The sequence below is a fragment of the Bos taurus genome, chromosome 17 (assembly GCF_002263795.3).
Source record: "Bos taurus isolate L1 Dominette 01449 registration number 42190680 breed Hereford chromosome 17, ARS-UCD2.0, whole genome shotgun sequence".
NCBI classification, from domain to species: Eukaryota; Metazoa; Chordata; class Mammalia; order Artiodactyla; family Bovidae; genus Bos; species Bos taurus.
This window is the reverse complement of record NC_037344.1, coordinates 14,503,662-14,520,866: the sequence shown is the minus strand read 5'-3', so window position 1 is coordinate 14,520,866 and position 17,205 is coordinate 14,503,662. Positions and strand designations below refer to the sequence as shown.

The following is a 17,205-nucleotide window of genomic DNA, read 5'->3' as shown; positions in this document are numbered from 1 at the left end:
AAATAGCAAAAAAAAAAAAAAAGTGGATGAATAACTGGCAACACAAACTTTTTCCTGTAAGTTCCTTTTTCCCAAACTCTTGCCGTCATACTAAAAAAAGTTTTCTTGTACATTGCTTTTTTTCTCAGAATCCTACTGCTTACTGTTAGAATTTTTTCATATGCCAAAGTTTTGTTTTTCATGTGATTGCTACTCATGAAATCATGTGAGTCTTATTGGGAAAAAGATTTTTTTTTCAAAGTACAGTGGTAAAGGACTTCCCTTGCAGTCCAGTGGTTAAGACTCCAAGCTCCCAATGCATGGGGCATGGGTTCGATTCCTGGTTGGGAAGCTAAGATCCCACATGCCTCACAGCTAGGCCAATTTTTTTTTTTTAAAGAAGCAGTGGTAAAAGTTGTTGATAATAAGCCAAAAGGAAAATGAAACATGAACTTCTATACAGTTTATAGTGACTAAGGGAAATTATTAATAAATGCATTATCCAAGGTGAATGAAGTTAGATTATTGCAGGGGACATATCAATTCTAATTAAAGATAAAGGATATGAGTACATTTTTCTAGTTTCAAAAATTACACTTTTCATTTCCTACCTGGCCTTTTCCCCAAGGATGTGTGTTCTTAAAATTTTTCTATCAGTCTATAATACAGGTGATGCTATCGCCTGAGCTAACTTAATGGTATCATAGTTTCTTTGGAATAATCAAGCAGGGAGATAAAAATTCAAGTCTTTGGCAAAAGCGACTGGGATTCCTGAGCCATAGGATACCTTAAGCATGTGAGAATGGAACTGAATGCTTTTTAGGAGTTGGCCAGTGTTCTGTATCTCTCAGCCTGATTGGAAAAAGGAAAAAAGAAAAAACACACCATATTTTAGGTACTACTATTAAAACGGCATGCTGATGCATTCATCCTGTTGTTCCTTGTAAGAAATGACTTCAGAAATGCTCAATAACATCGTGTTCGGCCTCTCACTCTGATTGCCTGGCTTACTGGTAGGATCTCACTGTATTTGTTTGCTCTGTAAATCTTACAGTGGCCTTTGACCCAAAGTAATAAAACGTCACGTGACTTGGTATATCAGACAGGATCTTCAGGTGTAAGCAACAAAAACCTCTGGCTGATTTCATCAGGAAAAAAAAGTTTCTTCAGGCCCTTAGGAAGCTCACAGTTTCCTTGGGAAAGCTGAGAACCTAGCTTAGCGGAACCTTGTCAGCCAGGAGCAACGCCACTGCATCATCTTTTCAGTTGTTCGTTACTGTCCTTCATCTCCTCCACCCTGGTAAGGAAATGAGTGCAGGTGGAAGCTCAAAGAGGAAATGATACCTCATGTTGCTAAATGCTCTTCCTTTTCGGCTCTCTCTGCTCCAGATCTCTCCCTGCTCCCCACTCAGCCTTGCCCTGTTCGCCTTTCTGATCCTTCAGTGTCTGTCTTCCCTATGAGACTATAAGCTCTGAAAGGATAAAAACCTGTGGATTTTGGTCTCTGCTATGTCACCCAGGGCTCTCTCACAGTGCCGGACCTACAGAAGATGCTCCAGATATGCATGCTTAGTGGCTGAATGAAGGACAGAAGGCGAGTTTGGGGTGGCGGGGGAGAGTAAACCATCATTTCTCTCTGTCATTCCTGACAACTTTGCCCTGGTCTGAGTTCTTGCTCATCCCCACATTGCTAATCTTTTCTTTTTATTTTTGACCACACCCATGTCATGTGGGGTCTTAGTTCCCCAACCAGGGATCGAACCTGTGCCCCTTGCATTGGAAGGCAGAGTCTTAACCACAGGACTGCTGGGGAAGTCCCCCCTGATCTTGAAGGAGCCTGCCTTCCAGGCAGCGGCAGGATGGTTCCCACAGAGGGCTGCTGGACACTTTCCCATGGCACGTTTTTTTGCACAGTGGTCAGTCTGTTGGAACTGTATACTTAAGGAAGTTTTTGTGGGCTGGCCAGAGACATGAGCCATTATTCACCACTTGTTTCTATGGGAAAATGCATTCTGAGCTCAAGTGAAGCTACTTACATACAAACTTTTGAATTACACCCTTTCCATTAGTGGAGGACTATCATTGCATGATCTCGTGTTCAGGCTTTTATTCATTCAGTTCAGTTCAGTCGCTCAGTCGTGTCCGACTCCTTGCGACCCCATGAATCACAGCACGCCAGGCCTCACTCAAACTCATGTGCATTGAGTCGGTGATGCCATCCAGCCATCTCATCCTCTGTCGTCCCCTTCTCCTCCTGCCCCCAAGCCCTCCCAGCATCAGAGTCTTTTCCAATGAGTCAACTCTTCGCATGAGGTGGCCAAAGTACTGGAGTTTCAGCTTTAGCATCAGTCCTTCCAAAGAAATCCCAGGGCTGATCTCCTGGTTGGATCTCCTTGCATTACTAATATATAAATGAACAATAAGCCATTTCTTTGTAGGAGGAGCAGAGCCAGAAGTCTTTCCGTCTGAGAGGATAAACGACTACATTAAAATGGATTTCCTTCATCCAACAAACATGATAGTTGGTTTCAAATGTATTTAGAGCGCCTGGCACATGCTGAGCTTTTTAAGAAGGACACACAGGTGAATCAAACAGGGGCTGTCCCCTGGTGAGTTCACAGTCAGGTTTCCATTTAAATAGGAATTGCCCTTCCACTTCCAGCCCTGATATTCAGTAATTCTGTAGTTTTGAATTGCTATATTCATTTGCCCATTTTCCTTGTCACCCATGATTCTGTTATAAAATGTTTTTGTAATTAATAATGGAGAAAGCATAATGACATTCATGTTATAGCTTTTAAGTCATTTTGAATTTGTCTTTGTTGTTGAGAATGAAAAATTCAGGAGTAGACCATTGATTTACTTTAAATATTTTTATTTATTTCTTTATGTGGCTGCTCTGGGTCTTCATTGCAGTGTGTGTGTCTTAGTTGCAGCATATGGGATCTAGTTCCCTGACCAGGGATCCAGCTGGGCCCCCTGCATTGGGAATGTGGAGTCTTAGCCACTGGACCACCAGGGAAGTCCCAAGCTGTTTATTTCTATTCCACCGTTTTATCATGAAAAGAATGAAGCTGGATGCATCATCAAATTGACATAAAAATAGAGCAGTGGGGCTTCATTTTGAAACTATTCATATTTCTCAAGGATAATATGTATGGGTCTCAGGTTTAACATATGTTCTTAAAATGCTCTCCTGTAAATTTCAGAATTTTTACAGCAAGTATGTATTCCTCCTCCACTGTCACCATCGCACACACTTAGGCATGCATACAACACAGCATCTCTTCAGATAAGTGAAAATATTTCAACGCGATGTCCTTCTTTCCCCAAGTCATTTACCCACACATCTTAATAAATACTTGAATGGAATCTAGTTTCTGGGAACTGGAATGTGGGACATCTGGGTGTTTATATAAAAAATTCTACAGATATTTGTAAAAATTACTTGGAACTCTCTGGAGTAAAAAATAATTGGGCTGTGTGGAAATAGTCTTGGCCTGCCTTAACACTTGGAAAAGTTACCTGGTAGGTAGTTTCAAATGATTTGAACCACAAACTTCTTTGTTGCTGGATCTCTTATTTTTAATTAAATTTTATAATTCAAGTAATATATTAACTGTTTCTGGCAAGTGGATTCAAGACTGTTTTCTCTCAGGATCTGGAGAGTAACAGGTACTGTGTCTTACTTCAGGAATTCCATTTAGTGATCAGGGTTACGGGATAATCCCTGACTTAGTGCTTAAACTTGAATTTATAAGTACAGTTTAGAGCGTTATTTTTTTTGTCTCTACAATAACTACTAACAAATTACATATTTCCTTGCCTTGTTGGTTTCTTATTCATCATTTTGGCAGTTTCTCTTAATGTAAAAATCAATATTTAGCTAGAATCTGGTCCCCATAGTTATATGAGAAATTGAAAACGCACATTTGCGGAGGGTTCAGTTTTAGTGATAGAACAGTTCATCGATTATTCAGCACTTTGCTTCTGTAAGCCTTTCAGTTTTCTTTGCTGTTCTGTTTAATACAGAATGTTAATTCATGCAGGTATACATCCCACTGTTCCTACTGACAAAAAGAGATCGTTACTAACATGGGCAAGAACCTTGAATTATTAAACTGGACACATGTTAACCTGGTTTAATCAATACTTATTATTCTTTCACCATTATAGAAATTAAAGGTAGAGACCCTTCTGCCAGTTTATTGGAAGATTGCTTCTAACTAAAGTTCCCCTTGCAGGAGAAAGTCAGATTATTGCAGAGTAATGGACCAACTTGGAGGTGAGGGAAATGCTTTTCTTGACAACTGGCATGTAACAGGCACACAGCGAGTAATCTGTCACTGGCGCCACGGTCGGGCTCAGAAGTTCAGTCCCCTTCAGTCTCCAAGTTGGCACATTGTGAGACATTGTCCTTCCATCTGTGCCTTCCATAAGTACATGCCATCGTGCAAAATTGGTAAGCTTTTTATCATTTTATGTGCTTCTGTATTATCTTTTTCACTTTCATTTCCTTTTACTTATAAAATGGACATTTAGCTAGACTTGAGCTCGTGATGCGGAGAAGGCAATGGCACCCCACTCCAGTACTCCTACCTGGAAAATCCCATGGATGGAGGAGCCTGGTTGGCTGCAGTCTATGGGGTCGCTGAGGGTCGGACACGACTGAGCGACTTCACTTTCACTTTTCACTTTCATGCATTGGAGAAGGAAATGGCAACCCACTCCAGTGTTCTTGCCTGGAGAATCCCAGGGACGGGGGAGCCTGGTGGGCTGCCGTCTGTGGGGTCACACAGAGTCGGACATGACTGAAGTGACTTAGCAGTAGCAGCAGCAGTGCTCGTGATGAGTCAAATTTGTCTTCTCCTAAGTTCATTGAGTATGTCGCAAGGCACAAAATCAGAAAATTAATGGTACGTATGACCCAGAAGAGGAAACTGTTATCAGTAGCTTTCTAAAGTTTTTGAATCTTTCTCAGAGGAAGACAGAATGAATTAAATATTAGGGACTTCCCTGGAAAGTCCAGTGGTTAAGAGTGGTTAAGTTAAGTGGTTAAGACTCCGTGCTTCCACCACAGGGGATGTGGGTTTGATCCCCAGTTGGGCAACAAAGATCCCACATGCTGCACAGTGTCACCGAAAAGCAATAAAAATTATAAAAAAATTAAATACTAATATCAGGCTACTTTCTATAATTAAGAACAAAAAAACTGAACCATCAACACACACAAAACTGGCATCTGAAAGTTTATGATTGGTCTTTTTTATATGGTCTAAGAAAACATATGATGGAATACAGCCCTGAGTTTCAATAAAAATGGCATTCGAAAATTAAAGCTGATGCCATATAAAGGACACTGATCTCTTACACTAACTACTTGGTGCTCAAATGTTAAAAAGCTTTGCATAACTTATTTTGTCATTTATTTTTTAATACCCGAAATGCACCTGATTGGGAAAGTTAAGATAGATTCATTTCTTCTAGGAAAGTTTTAAGACAGTGAACCTTACTTAAAAATTTTAACCTGCTATTATGTTTTGTGTTATATAAGTATATGGTATTCCTCTGTGCATCATTAATACGTACGTCAAAGTGAAAAATACGTATAGGGCACTAGCCTAGGCGTTGAATTCTATATAAACATAAATGTTAAATGAATTGATTTTATTTTCTATAACAGCTCTATTGAGGTATAAGTCACATACTATAAAGTTCACCCTTTCATGTAAGTGTGCAGTTCACTGGGTTTTAGTAGATTCACAGAGCTATACATCCGTCACCACTATCTGACTCCAGAACATTTTCATCACTTTAAAAAAAAAAGAAATCCCATAACATTATCAGTAATTCCCATCTCCCCAGGCAACCACTAATCTACTTTCTATCTATATGGATTTGCCTATTCTGGCTGTTACATATAATGGAATTATATACTGTGTGGCCTCTTGTAGTATCTGGCTTCTTTCACTTGGCCTAATGTTTATAAAGTTCATCCCTGTTGTTGGCATGTATCAGAACATTACGGCTTGTTATTGCCAAGTGATCTTCCATTGTATAGCTATATCACAACTGCTTTATCCAAAGTGGAATAAATTTACTTTTTAATTAAAAATTTTGTGATCCTCTAGACCCTCTGCAATTACCCAAGGCTGTTTTCTCTTCCCTCCCTCTGTTCACATCCCACCCTTTTCCTGGCTGGGTTTTCACTGTGCTGTTTCTTGGTTTGAAGACTGGCTCCAGTGCTACTTCCTTGTGTCCAGAAGTCTGTCCTTGATGTCTGCATCTCCATACCTCCCCTGCACATAGGTTCATTACTACCGTTTTCTAGATTCCATACATATGCATTAATATACAGTATTTTTCTCTTTCTGACTTAACTTCATTCTGTGTAACAGGTTCTATGTTCATCCACCTCATTAAAACGGACTCAAATTCATTCCTTTTCTGTCTGAGTAATATTCCATTGTATCACACCTTCTTTACCTGTTCGTCTGTTGTTGGACATCTAGGTTGACTCCATGTTCTAGCTGTTGTAAATAGTGCTGCTGTGGACATTGGGGTACATGCGTCTTTTTCAGTTATGGTTTTCTCAGGTATATTCCCTGGAGAAGGCGATGGCACCCCACTCCAGTACTCTTGCCTGGAAAATCCCATAGACAGAGGAGCCTGGTGGGCTGCAGTCCATGGGGTTGCTAGGAGTCAGACAGGACTGAGCGACTTCACTTTATTTTTTCACTTTGATGCATTGGAGAAGGAAATGGCAACCCACTCCAGTGTTCTTGCCTGGAGAATCCCAGGGACGGGGGAGCCTGGTGGGCTGCCGTCTCTGGTGTCGCACAGAGTCGGACACGACTGAAGCGACACAGTAGCAGCAGCAGCAGCAGGTATATTCCCAGTAGTGGGGTTGCCGGGTCAGGGGGCAGTTTCAGACACTGCCATGTGTAAAATAGATAGCTGGTGAGAAGTTGCTGTCTAACACAGGGAGCCCAGCTTGGCACTCTGTGATGACTTAGAGGGGTGGGATGGAAGGAGGACAGGGGCTCAAGAGGAAGGTGATATATGTATAATTATGGCTGATTTGTGTTGTTACATGGCAGAAACCAACACACCATTGTAAAGCCATTTTCCTCCAATTAAAAAATAAATGAAAAAAAAAATGCTACTTCCTGTTAGAATTGTTTTTTCCTTGATCCCTTGAGTGGTAAGTAGTCTCTCTTCCTTCAGATTGTCACAGTTCTTTGTGCCATGGTTTCAGCTTGTGCTTTTGGTTACTTCAGTTTAGTCGCTCAGTTGTGTCCGACTCTTGGCGACCCCCATGGTTACACTTTCCTTCCTTTCAAATTTTAGTGCCTGAGACAGGAACATTTCTGTTGCTGTTAGCAATAGCCTTGCAAATAGCCAAAAGTCAGTAAATATGGGCTTCCCTGGTAGCTCAGATGGTAAAGAATCTGCCTGCGGTGCAGGAGACCCGAGTTCAATCCCTGGATTGGGAAGATCCCAGTAACCCACTCCAGTATTCTTGCCTGGAGAATTCCAAAGACAGAGGATCCTGGTGGGCTGCAGTCTATGGGCTTACAAAGAGTTGGACACGGCTGAGCGACTGATACCAGTTTTTAAATTAGTGAAGGAAATCATTGGAGATCACCTGAGTGTCCTAAGACTAAGGCCATAATTGATAATTACTCTTTCTAGTCAGGATGCCAAAGAACTGAACCAGGAATTAAGGAGGATACCTACATTTTTGGAAAAACCTGTATTCTCATTATTAGCACAGTGACCCAGTGTCTAGCACATAACTGGAACTCAATATGTGTTTGTTGGACTGAATCCAGGGTCTGGTAGCAGGACTGGGGAAATCTTCACTGTCTCTAGAAAGGAAATTCTATAGTTTATACATATACTTAGAAGCCCCAAACTAAAATGGGAGAGAGCAAGAGTGAGATGTTGGTCCAATGAGGAAAATGTCTGGAGCGTGTCTCTTTACTGGAGAGGCCCAGAGCAGTTGCTTTTCACTTTGATATTAGATGTGTCCTATTTGGATATGTCCTTAAGTGTTTGCTTTTTTTCTCTTCCCTCCCAGAGGAGTAAGTTCTAGGAACCAGTTACCACTGCAGCCTCAATAAAACAGGCTGTCATAAATTTCCCCCTAAGTGCAAGGGCTTGAGGGCACGTCTTTCAGCTTTTTTGAAGCTATGTTTAGACTGACATTACATCAGGGGTTGAGCTGCAAATTCTGAAGTGGTGGTGGTTTAGTGGCTCAGTCCTGTATGACTCTCTGCGACCCCATGGACTGTAGCCTGCCAGGCGCTTCTGTCCGTGGAATTCTCCAGGCAAGAATACTGGAGTGGGTGGCCATTCCTTCTCCAGGGGATCTTCCCAACCCAGGGATCGAACCTGGGTCTCCTGCTTTGCAGGTGGATTCTTAACCGACTGAGCCAATTCTGAGGAGGATCTAAGTTCTGATGATGAGGCCATTGACAGAGGCTCCCCTCGGGTGTAACAGGGGAGGGACTCTGCTTCTAGACTGGTGTTTTCAGTTCCATCCACAGGACTTTGAACAGGAAGAAAGACGTTACTGGTAGGTCCTGTTTTTTTGAAGGAAAAAAAAAAGATGAAACAGAGGTTCCTGCCAGTGTGGCAAAGAATGTCATATTGTAGTGCCAATTACTTTACACGGTCAAAGGTCAGAGAAAGGGAGCCCCAGGCAGAACAGGACAGCTGCACGCTGTTGGAAGTAAGTAGGATTCACTTAGCTTCTGTTTTTTCTATAACGGTGGTCCCCCCGCCCCGAAATAGGACTGTACTATTTTTGGAATAGATGATGCTACCCCATCATCCTATGATTGTCCAAAACTTAGACATTTGAGCAGTTTGAAAACTTGTTGCAGGAGGAATTATAATGAAAGTTTTAAGGCTTTCTTTTTTTTTTTTAAGGCTTGTATTTTGTAAATTTTTTTTCATATTTTCTTCATATAAATCTTATACTTCTTTTATTTGTTTATTTTTGACTGTGCTGGATCTTTGTTGTTGGGCGTAGGCTCTACGCACGGGCTTCAATAGTTGAGGCTCAGGGGCTTAGTTGCTGCACTGCCTGTGGAATCTTCCCTGACCAGGGATTGATCCCATGTCTCCTGCAGTGGCAGGTGGATTCCCATCCACTGTACCACCAGAGAAGTCCTATGGCTTTCATTTTTATCTTCTCCATTTCTACCTGTCTTTAGTTCAGTTCAGTTCAGTCACTCAGTTGTGTCTGACTCTTTGCGACCCCATGAATCGCAGCACGCCAGGCCTCCCTGTCCATCACCAACTCCCAGAGTTTACCCAAAGCCATATCCATTGAGTCGGTGATGCCATCCAGCCATCTCATCCTCTGTCGTCCCCTTCTCCTCCTGCCCCCCAATCCCTCCCAGCATCAGGGTCTTTTCCAATGAGTCAGCTCTTCACAGGAGGTGGCCAAAGTATTGGAGTTTCAGCTTCAGCATCAGTCCTTCCAATGAACATCCAGAAGTTGCCACAGATGCCACATTTCTATAAATACGTACAATTAAAAATAATTATGAAATGCAAGTCATCGTTTTTGGCAGTAGATTCCTATGGAGGTTTTTCTTCCTATTTTGGGCAGTTCTCAAGATTTTGCTCCTCTTTGTTTAATAACTTAAAAAGCAGTCTTTATCTCCTTTTGTCTACATCCATCTAGGTTTATGTGCTGTTTTCCCACCTGATGTTTTGTTTGCTTAATCCTTGCTGTGACACTGGGCCGTGAAAAGAAGTACTGGTTCTCACAAAATATTTTCATTCATTTTGTACTACTCTGTTGGCAGTAAGAAAATACACTATTTCCCTACTGGATACATTCTTTACAAGATAAAAGCAACGTAGGGTGAAAACATTCTATTATTCTAGTTCCCACAGAAAGGCAGCCTCCATAAAAAGAGATGAAGAAGAGAAGTTTGGTGATGTTTGCTCGTTTTCATAAACTCGTTTTTGGAGGAAGAACATAATATATACATGATTTCCTGTTAACGGCTGTTGGTGTCCAAAGTTTGATACTGCTGTGTGACAACCTGCCATGGCTTCCTTTTTCTGAAGGAATGATTGATTGTGAAGCCAGAGTGCTTGCTAAACGGGGAAGCTGCTATTACAGAATGCACAGGAAATCGAACTGCTTAAGCGGTTCTGCTGAGACATGAGACAGGCTATAAACTGTTGCAGGCAGCACTGCCTTCTCGGTGTCGTGACTGGTTTTGAAAGCTGGATTCAAAGCCGTGAAAAGCCTAGTGTTATCATAGCAGCACTAAAATGAATGAAGGAGAATGATGGAGTTGGCTGAATAGAAAAGAGGCATGTCTGACAATTAGAGCTGGGCACCAGAGCCCTCCAGAACCTGCTGGTCCCTGGGAGCATTCAGACAGACACTGGGTGAGTCCCCACCTAGCTGGTACATGGGTCAGGGCTTGGTGGGAAGCAAGTGGCACACTCCAGTTGGATAATCTGAGGTACACTGAATCAAAACACTGCTTACCCAAAGAGCGAGCATATAAGGATGACTAGGAGTGTTGGGCAAGGGCCAGTGCCTGTACCTGAAGAAGAAAGAGGAAGGAATATTCCCAAACCCCAGGGGGGTTGGCTGTGTCGAGATGGATGCCTTGCAGGAGCTGAGGTCTCTGGTCAAGGGACACATAGGCCTGCAGCCAGAGGTTCAGTCCCTTGCCCTCCGACTTCTCTCTCTCTTATCCCCATTAACCAAACTCATCCGAAAGCCAGAGAACCAGCCCAAACTCACCCGAAAGCCAGAGAACCAGCCGTGACACAGGATGTAGTCTTAAAGTTCGTGTCCCCCAGCTCAGAGCAGGACAGGACCAGGTGGAGGGTGGATCTAGTGGAGTGGCTGGAAATTGTCCAGCCCAGATGTTACAGGGGACATCCCAGTCATCCTCACCGATGCCGTGTAACTTGTTTCTATGAAGAATCATCAAGTCTCAGAAGTATTTGAGGTCTCCAGCCATATCAGCGGGAAGGCACCCAATCTCGTCTGATCTCGGAAGAAGTATTTGAGGTTACCCAGTTCAGGCATTGAGAACATGCAGACTTCCTATTCATCTAGTTTAGTAGACGAATAGACATCTAGTGTGATACTTGCAGTTATAGAGGACAAAACCTTACTTGAAGGAGCAGCTTGTTCTGTTGTGGAACAGTCCTAATGATTAGGGAGGTTTTTCTTGGATTGAAAATTCCTTCCTGTAACTTAGAGTGGTTGTTTGTTCACTCTTGTGGAGCTGCATGGAAGCAGGCTACTGTCTTGCCCTTTATCTTTTGTCCCCGTTATAGCTTTTTTGTTGGTGGTTGTTTAACGGTCCTTCATTTATTCAGTATGTATTAACTGAATGTCCACTAGGGGCCAGGACTTGTTCTAGGTGTGGGATATTCAGCTGTGAACAGCACAGAAGTCCTCCTGCATTCGTGAAACTTACATTCTAGTGGATTGAAGTGGACGCTGAGCACAGAAATGTATAATGTGGCGACCCACCAGTGGTGCTAACTGCTGAGACTGAACGCTGTTCACTTGGTTCACATGAGAAGCCTAAATCATTGTGAGTCAGCTGTTGCCAAAAAGCCCCATTCCATCTTAGGCTGTGTCAACAGAGTGTACAACACAGAGGTGGTGTTTCCTTTGCTTTCTGATTGGCCCCCTGGACCTGGAGTGTTGCATTTACATTCTAGAAGGTCATTGGCAAACCTGAATTCTTTCAGGGGATGTCCCCAGGATAAGTCTTTTTTTTTTTTTAATTCAAGTATAATTGATTTACAGTGTTGTGTTAATTTCTATTGTACAGCAAAGTGACTCAGTTATACATATATATTTTTTTCTTCATATTCTTTTCCATTGTGGTTTATCACAGGCTATTGAATATAGTTCCCTGTGCTCCCAGAATAGCCTTTCAGTACTTGAAGAAAGCCATCATATCCCCCAGAGAGTGTTCTTTAGGCCAGACCTCCCCAGTTTTGTCAACAGTTTCTCAGATGGTATGATTTCTGTACTCTTAACCATCCTGGGCTTTCTCTAGATAATCAATTTCCTCTTGAAAAACTGCTCTCAGGGTTTACCTCCCTTCTCTAGATGTGGTTTAACTTGGGTGTCACCTAGTAGACTCTCTCCCCTTGATCTGGTTATTTAATTTTTGTAATGCAGCCATGGATTGAATTTGCTTTTCTTTTTAAACAACTGTGTTACTTCTGACTCTCACTGTTACAATACTGTTAAGTCTCCAGCCTTTCTTTTGGTGCAACTGATATTATACTCAAATGCGGGGCTCTTATCTGTCTCTATGAAAATGTCATCTCATTGCTGTCCATTCAGTCTTCTACATTCAGATTCTTTGGAATATTATCTTTCATCTGACTTCGTGCCATCTACAAAATTGATAAGCATTGTCTCAGAGTTCTTCTAAGTGATTAATATAAGCATTCCGTTAAAAAAGAATAATGACACAAGGCCATTCCTTCAGGTTACAGCAGTTCAATAATTAATATTCTTTGAGGATGGTATTTCAAATAATTGTCACTACCCTTAACTATGATGGGCTTCCCAAGTGGCTCAGTAGTAAACAATCTGCCTGCCAAGCAGGAGACACAGAAGACACGAGTTTGATCCCTGGGTCAGGAAGATCCCCTGGAGGAGGAAATGGCAATCTACTCCAGTATTCTTGCCTGGAAAATTCCATGGACAGAGAAGTCTGGAGGGCTGCAGTCCATGCGGTGGCATGACTGAGTGACTAAACAACAGCCCTTAACTATGTCATCCAGCTTACATATCCAGACCTTCATTTTATCCAGACCTTTTTGAAAAATGAAGAGACAGTTTCTTCATGGCATTTCTCTCTCATACCAGGCAGACTTACCAAAAAAACATATTAGGATAATTTGACATGACATTGGCAATACACTAAGCTACCACTATTCCCTTTTACCCCCGAGTCTTTAACATCTGTCCGTAGGATTGTATTTGAATTGATACCAGGCTTGCTTGTCTGTGCTTTAGTTTTTTTGTATGTGTCCTCATTTCTGGAGAATTGGAGAAGGCAATGGCACCCCACTCCAGTACTCTTGCCTGGAAAATCCCATAGACGGAGGAGCCTGGTAGGCTGCAGTCCATGGGGTCGCGAAGAGTCAGACACAACTGGGTGACTTCGCTTTCACTTTCACTTTATTTCTGGAACCTCTGCCTTCATGTGTGGTGAGCTTGCCTGTAGCGACTCCCTTGGTTCCTAAGGATGAGATGTGGCCTCTGTTCCCTCTTTTCAGGATGGGCCACAGTTGCCAGTTTTAAGTCTCTCTCTTGATCAAATCTAGGACATTGGGGTCAAATGGAAGTTGAATAATTGAGCCTTCTAACTTTGGTGAAGGTTGTGTCATCTTTCCCAGAATGATGATGATGATGCTTTTTTTAATCTTGCTTCTGATAAAGCTTAAAAGAAAGTGGGAGGAGACGTGGTGGTGCCAGGGTTGCTGCTGCTCCTGGCTCTCCCTGGGGTCTCCTGGGCCCGCTTGGAGGGGCAGCTCTCACATGCAGTCTTAGTTCTCATGCCCAAAGCATTATGACATGTTTATGGTTTGGTTTTTGATTCACAAGCTCCCTGTAAGATTATCATGTTTTCTTAAGAGGTTACCTTGTTTATAGGTTAGAAGAAAGGCAAACTTGACTTTACTGATCCTGGGAATATTTTTGTTTCCCAAACCATAAGGTATCCTGTTTTCTGGGAGTTTCTAGATTTTAGTGTAGAACATCTTAGTTGATTGGTGATTTTAGTCACTAAGTTGTGTCTGACCTTGCGATCCCATGGTCTGCAGCCTGCCAGGCTCCTCTGTCCATGGGATTTCCCAGGCGAGAATGCTGGAGTGGGTTGTCATTGCCTTCTCCAGAGAATCTTCTGGACCCAGGTATCGAGCCTGGGTCTCCTGCTTGGCAGGCAGATTCTTTACCACTGAGCCACCTGGGAAGCCCTAGAACATTTTGGCTTCATTCAAATGCCCAGGAGCCTATCCACCTTGCTGGTCATGTGACTTTAAAGGGGAGAGTTACTGAGACTGTCCCTTGCCTCGTAGGGGACAGAGTGGGCCAGAGTATGGTTAAACACACCAAACTTGCCAAGTCACATGACTTTTAGTGGAGGGCTTGCCTTGACTGCAAGTACCAGAAATGCACCTGTGCTTATTGGAGGGTCGGTATGTTACGAGGATCAGTATACCATCTAAATTGATAGACTGAAGGTGTTTCACAGTTTTTTGTTGCCTTTCACAAGCTCCAGAGAAAAGACTATGTTCATCTGGACCACACCGGTGGGAATCTTATACTTTAGATTCACAGAGTATGTTTGGATTTTCCAGATTTGACTGTGTCAACTTTATCCTGAATATCATATTCCTTTCCTTTTGCCCATCACTGATTGTTAGTTGACTAAGAAAGTGGAAGTCACACTTTTGTTCAGAGCCCAAGACTATTCCGAGGTTCCTGTGGGCATCGTCTTCCATCAGACATTCAAAAGAGCCACCACAGCATAGCAGTCATGGCTTCGGTGAACACTGATCCTGGTTTGCACTGTGTCCTGGTACACAGGACTCAGAAATGCCTTGGTTTGGAAGAAAAATTGTATGGTTCCCTTGGATACCTCCCAGAGTATCCTAGAAAGCAGTGGTTCCCATGGTACAGTCACAGCTCTGACCTTTGGACCTTCCTTACTCACCTTTTCCCACAAAAAGACGCCAGGAAGAACTGAGCACCCAGCAGTTCTTGGAATACTGTTGGTTTCCCTGGAGGCGCATTTGGTCGTCTGTTCCTTTAGCAAGATGAAGCTGCTCTTCGTGGCTGAGAAACAACTCTCATCATTTTGGTAGATGAAAAAACATATTCTCAATGGAACTGAGTTTTTCTAGTTGAATTCATCTGTTTAAAAACTTGCCAGTTGAAAGCTCCTGGGTAAATCTGCTGATTAAATGAAGGTTTGATACCTCATGGGTCTTTGAAAGAATCCGTGGGCTTTTGCAAGCCATATCAAGTCTTGCTACATCCAGAGCACTGACCACTGTTGATTTTCTGCCTCCTTCACTAGATGAAGGTAGGGAGGGACCAGGGCTTATCCATCCTGCCTGTAGCATTGATCATTCTGTGGGTTTGGATGAGAGGAAGAGAGAAATAGGGGGAGAAAGGGAGAAATCGAGGAAGAAAGGAAGAAATAAGCCCAGTTGCCTTCTGCTTCCCTTTTAGGAGGTGAAGCACCCAAACTTCCTGTCTAGGAATAGGAAAGGTAGTAACTATTTTAGGAAGTGGCTTCCCCAACTTTCTGAATATGACGATCATTTAGTTCCCCGAGTTTGTAACCCTACAACTCGAGCACTGTTGATGGAGCTGGCCTAGATGATTCTTGGTTGGAGGGCTACCTGCCCGTGGTAGGTTGTTTAGGTAGCAGCATCCTTGGTGTCTACCCACTCGATGCCAGTAGCACACCGCAGTCCCAGCTGAAACAAATATCTGCAGACATTGCCAAACATCTGGTGGGGGGGCAAAATAGTCCCCTCTCTGCCCCACCTCCCCTCACCGAGAACCACTGCTCTATGGGAGCTCATGTCTAGGATAAATGCAGACCAGAGAAACCCAGCAAACAATAAAACTCTGGAATTGGAAGGGAACTTCGAAATCATAAAGCTTGTTTCCCTGCCTCTCCCCGTACCCCCCACCCCAACTCCAACACACACCACCATTTTGTACCTGAGAAAACTGTAGCCCAGGGCAATAGGTGAATAGAAAAAAAGAATACAAGTGTGAGAGATGATACTGATTTATACTGGAGGCTTATTTAAGATTGTTTACAGATTATGAAAGTGTATCTTCTTTCAGGCAACTCATAAGAAAACATAAGCTTATGGTAATAGATAAGAAAGCTGAATAAAGATTCATATCACAGAAAATGGAAAGGCTAGCATCACTCAAAAAATAACTTAAAGTATTTATGGAATATTTTTTAGATTAAAAAAAGAGCAGAGCAAACCCACTAGAATATGACTGGATTTCTGGCACAGCCCTGTGAAGCTGTATAGGATTCATATTAGACCATTTTCAGTGCATATATATAAAAAGAAGCAGAAGAATATTTAAAGTAACAGTAATTGGGCTTTTTCATAAAGTGAATTGCTTTTAGATCTAGATAAGCTAGACAGTGGTCTCCCCCAGGAGGTATTTCCACAGTAGGTTAAGTTGTGTTTTGTAAGGGCATTTTCTATCTTACTGAGAATTCTCACAGAAAGGCAAGAACACTGAATTAAGTGTTAGCTGCTGTGGTTATTTTAAGACTCATCTCAATAACCAAGAGGGTTCAGTTCTCACACTTTGTACCTTTTGACTACAAACAGCTTTAAAGAAGTTTATGTTGTACTTCATCAAAAATTATGGAGGATCGGCCGACTGAGACGCATGGGGACCGAAATTGGGCAATTCAGAGTTTCTCATGCGTGTAAGCCGCCTTTTGTTTCGATCCCTATCATTCTTGGTCTGTCTTTTTCAAGATTCTGCTGGAAGGACTGTCCTGAGTGAGGGCAGAAGAAGTGGCAGGATCCTGAGGCATGGGTCCACACCTTCCCTCCCGTCTGAGGTAGGGGGAAAAGCAAGTGACAGATGGCTGCCTGAACTTTTGGTTGAGAGTGTTATGTTTAGATTCCACCTGATTGCACTTTCTTGTGGTTTCGGTTTGCTTTAAGCATAATCCACGTCTGAACCCACGCAGCAGAAACTTTTCTGAAAAATCGTGGATAAATCCGTCTTTAAAGAATCAAAAAGCATCAGGAGAACCGGTTCGTGGAATTTATCCCAATGTTCTGGTTATCTGTGTCCTTGAAAAGACCCAGTGGTCCCAACCCTGTTCCGATGTATCTTTTTATATATGCCGGACTTGTAAAAAATCTTCTTAAATCGGCACCTCGATTCTTGATGAGAGAACTTCCAACCATGTAATATGTTGGGTCGTTTGTTGAAAACTCAGCACTGGAAACTTACCCTTCTGCTTTTAGCATTTGAAATCCTTGTCAGGGAGACATGTTTCTCAGAACAGATCTTTTGAGAGGCTGTAAAGCAGTTCTCCTGGCAAGAAGTCCTTTCTGAACTTTTTGGATCATTATACTATTATGCTGATTTATCTAAAACATGGATTCCAACTGTAGACTCCTGGCAGATAT

General features: G+C 42.5%; 1 protein-coding gene across 8 annotated transcripts in view; it reads left to right on the top strand.

The window, feature by feature from the left end:
• Window positions 1-17,205, top strand: part of GAB1 (GRB2 associated binding protein 1) — a 127,380-nt gene that overhangs the window by 28,327 nt on the left and 81,848 nt on the right. Inside the window, exon 1 of one of the 8 annotated variants that reach the window (XM_059876117.1) lies at window positions 8,899-16,625. The exons of 6 other annotated variants lie outside the window; for them this stretch is intronic. In XM_059876117.1, the coding sequence (XP_059732100.1) occupies window positions 16,482-16,625 (144 nt within the window). In that variant the 5' untranslated portion in view covers window positions 8,899-16,481. Of the gene's footprint in view, window positions 1-8,898; window positions 16,626-17,205 lie in introns of those variants that run through there. One more of the 8 variants, XM_059876119.1, reaches the window with a different exon arrangement.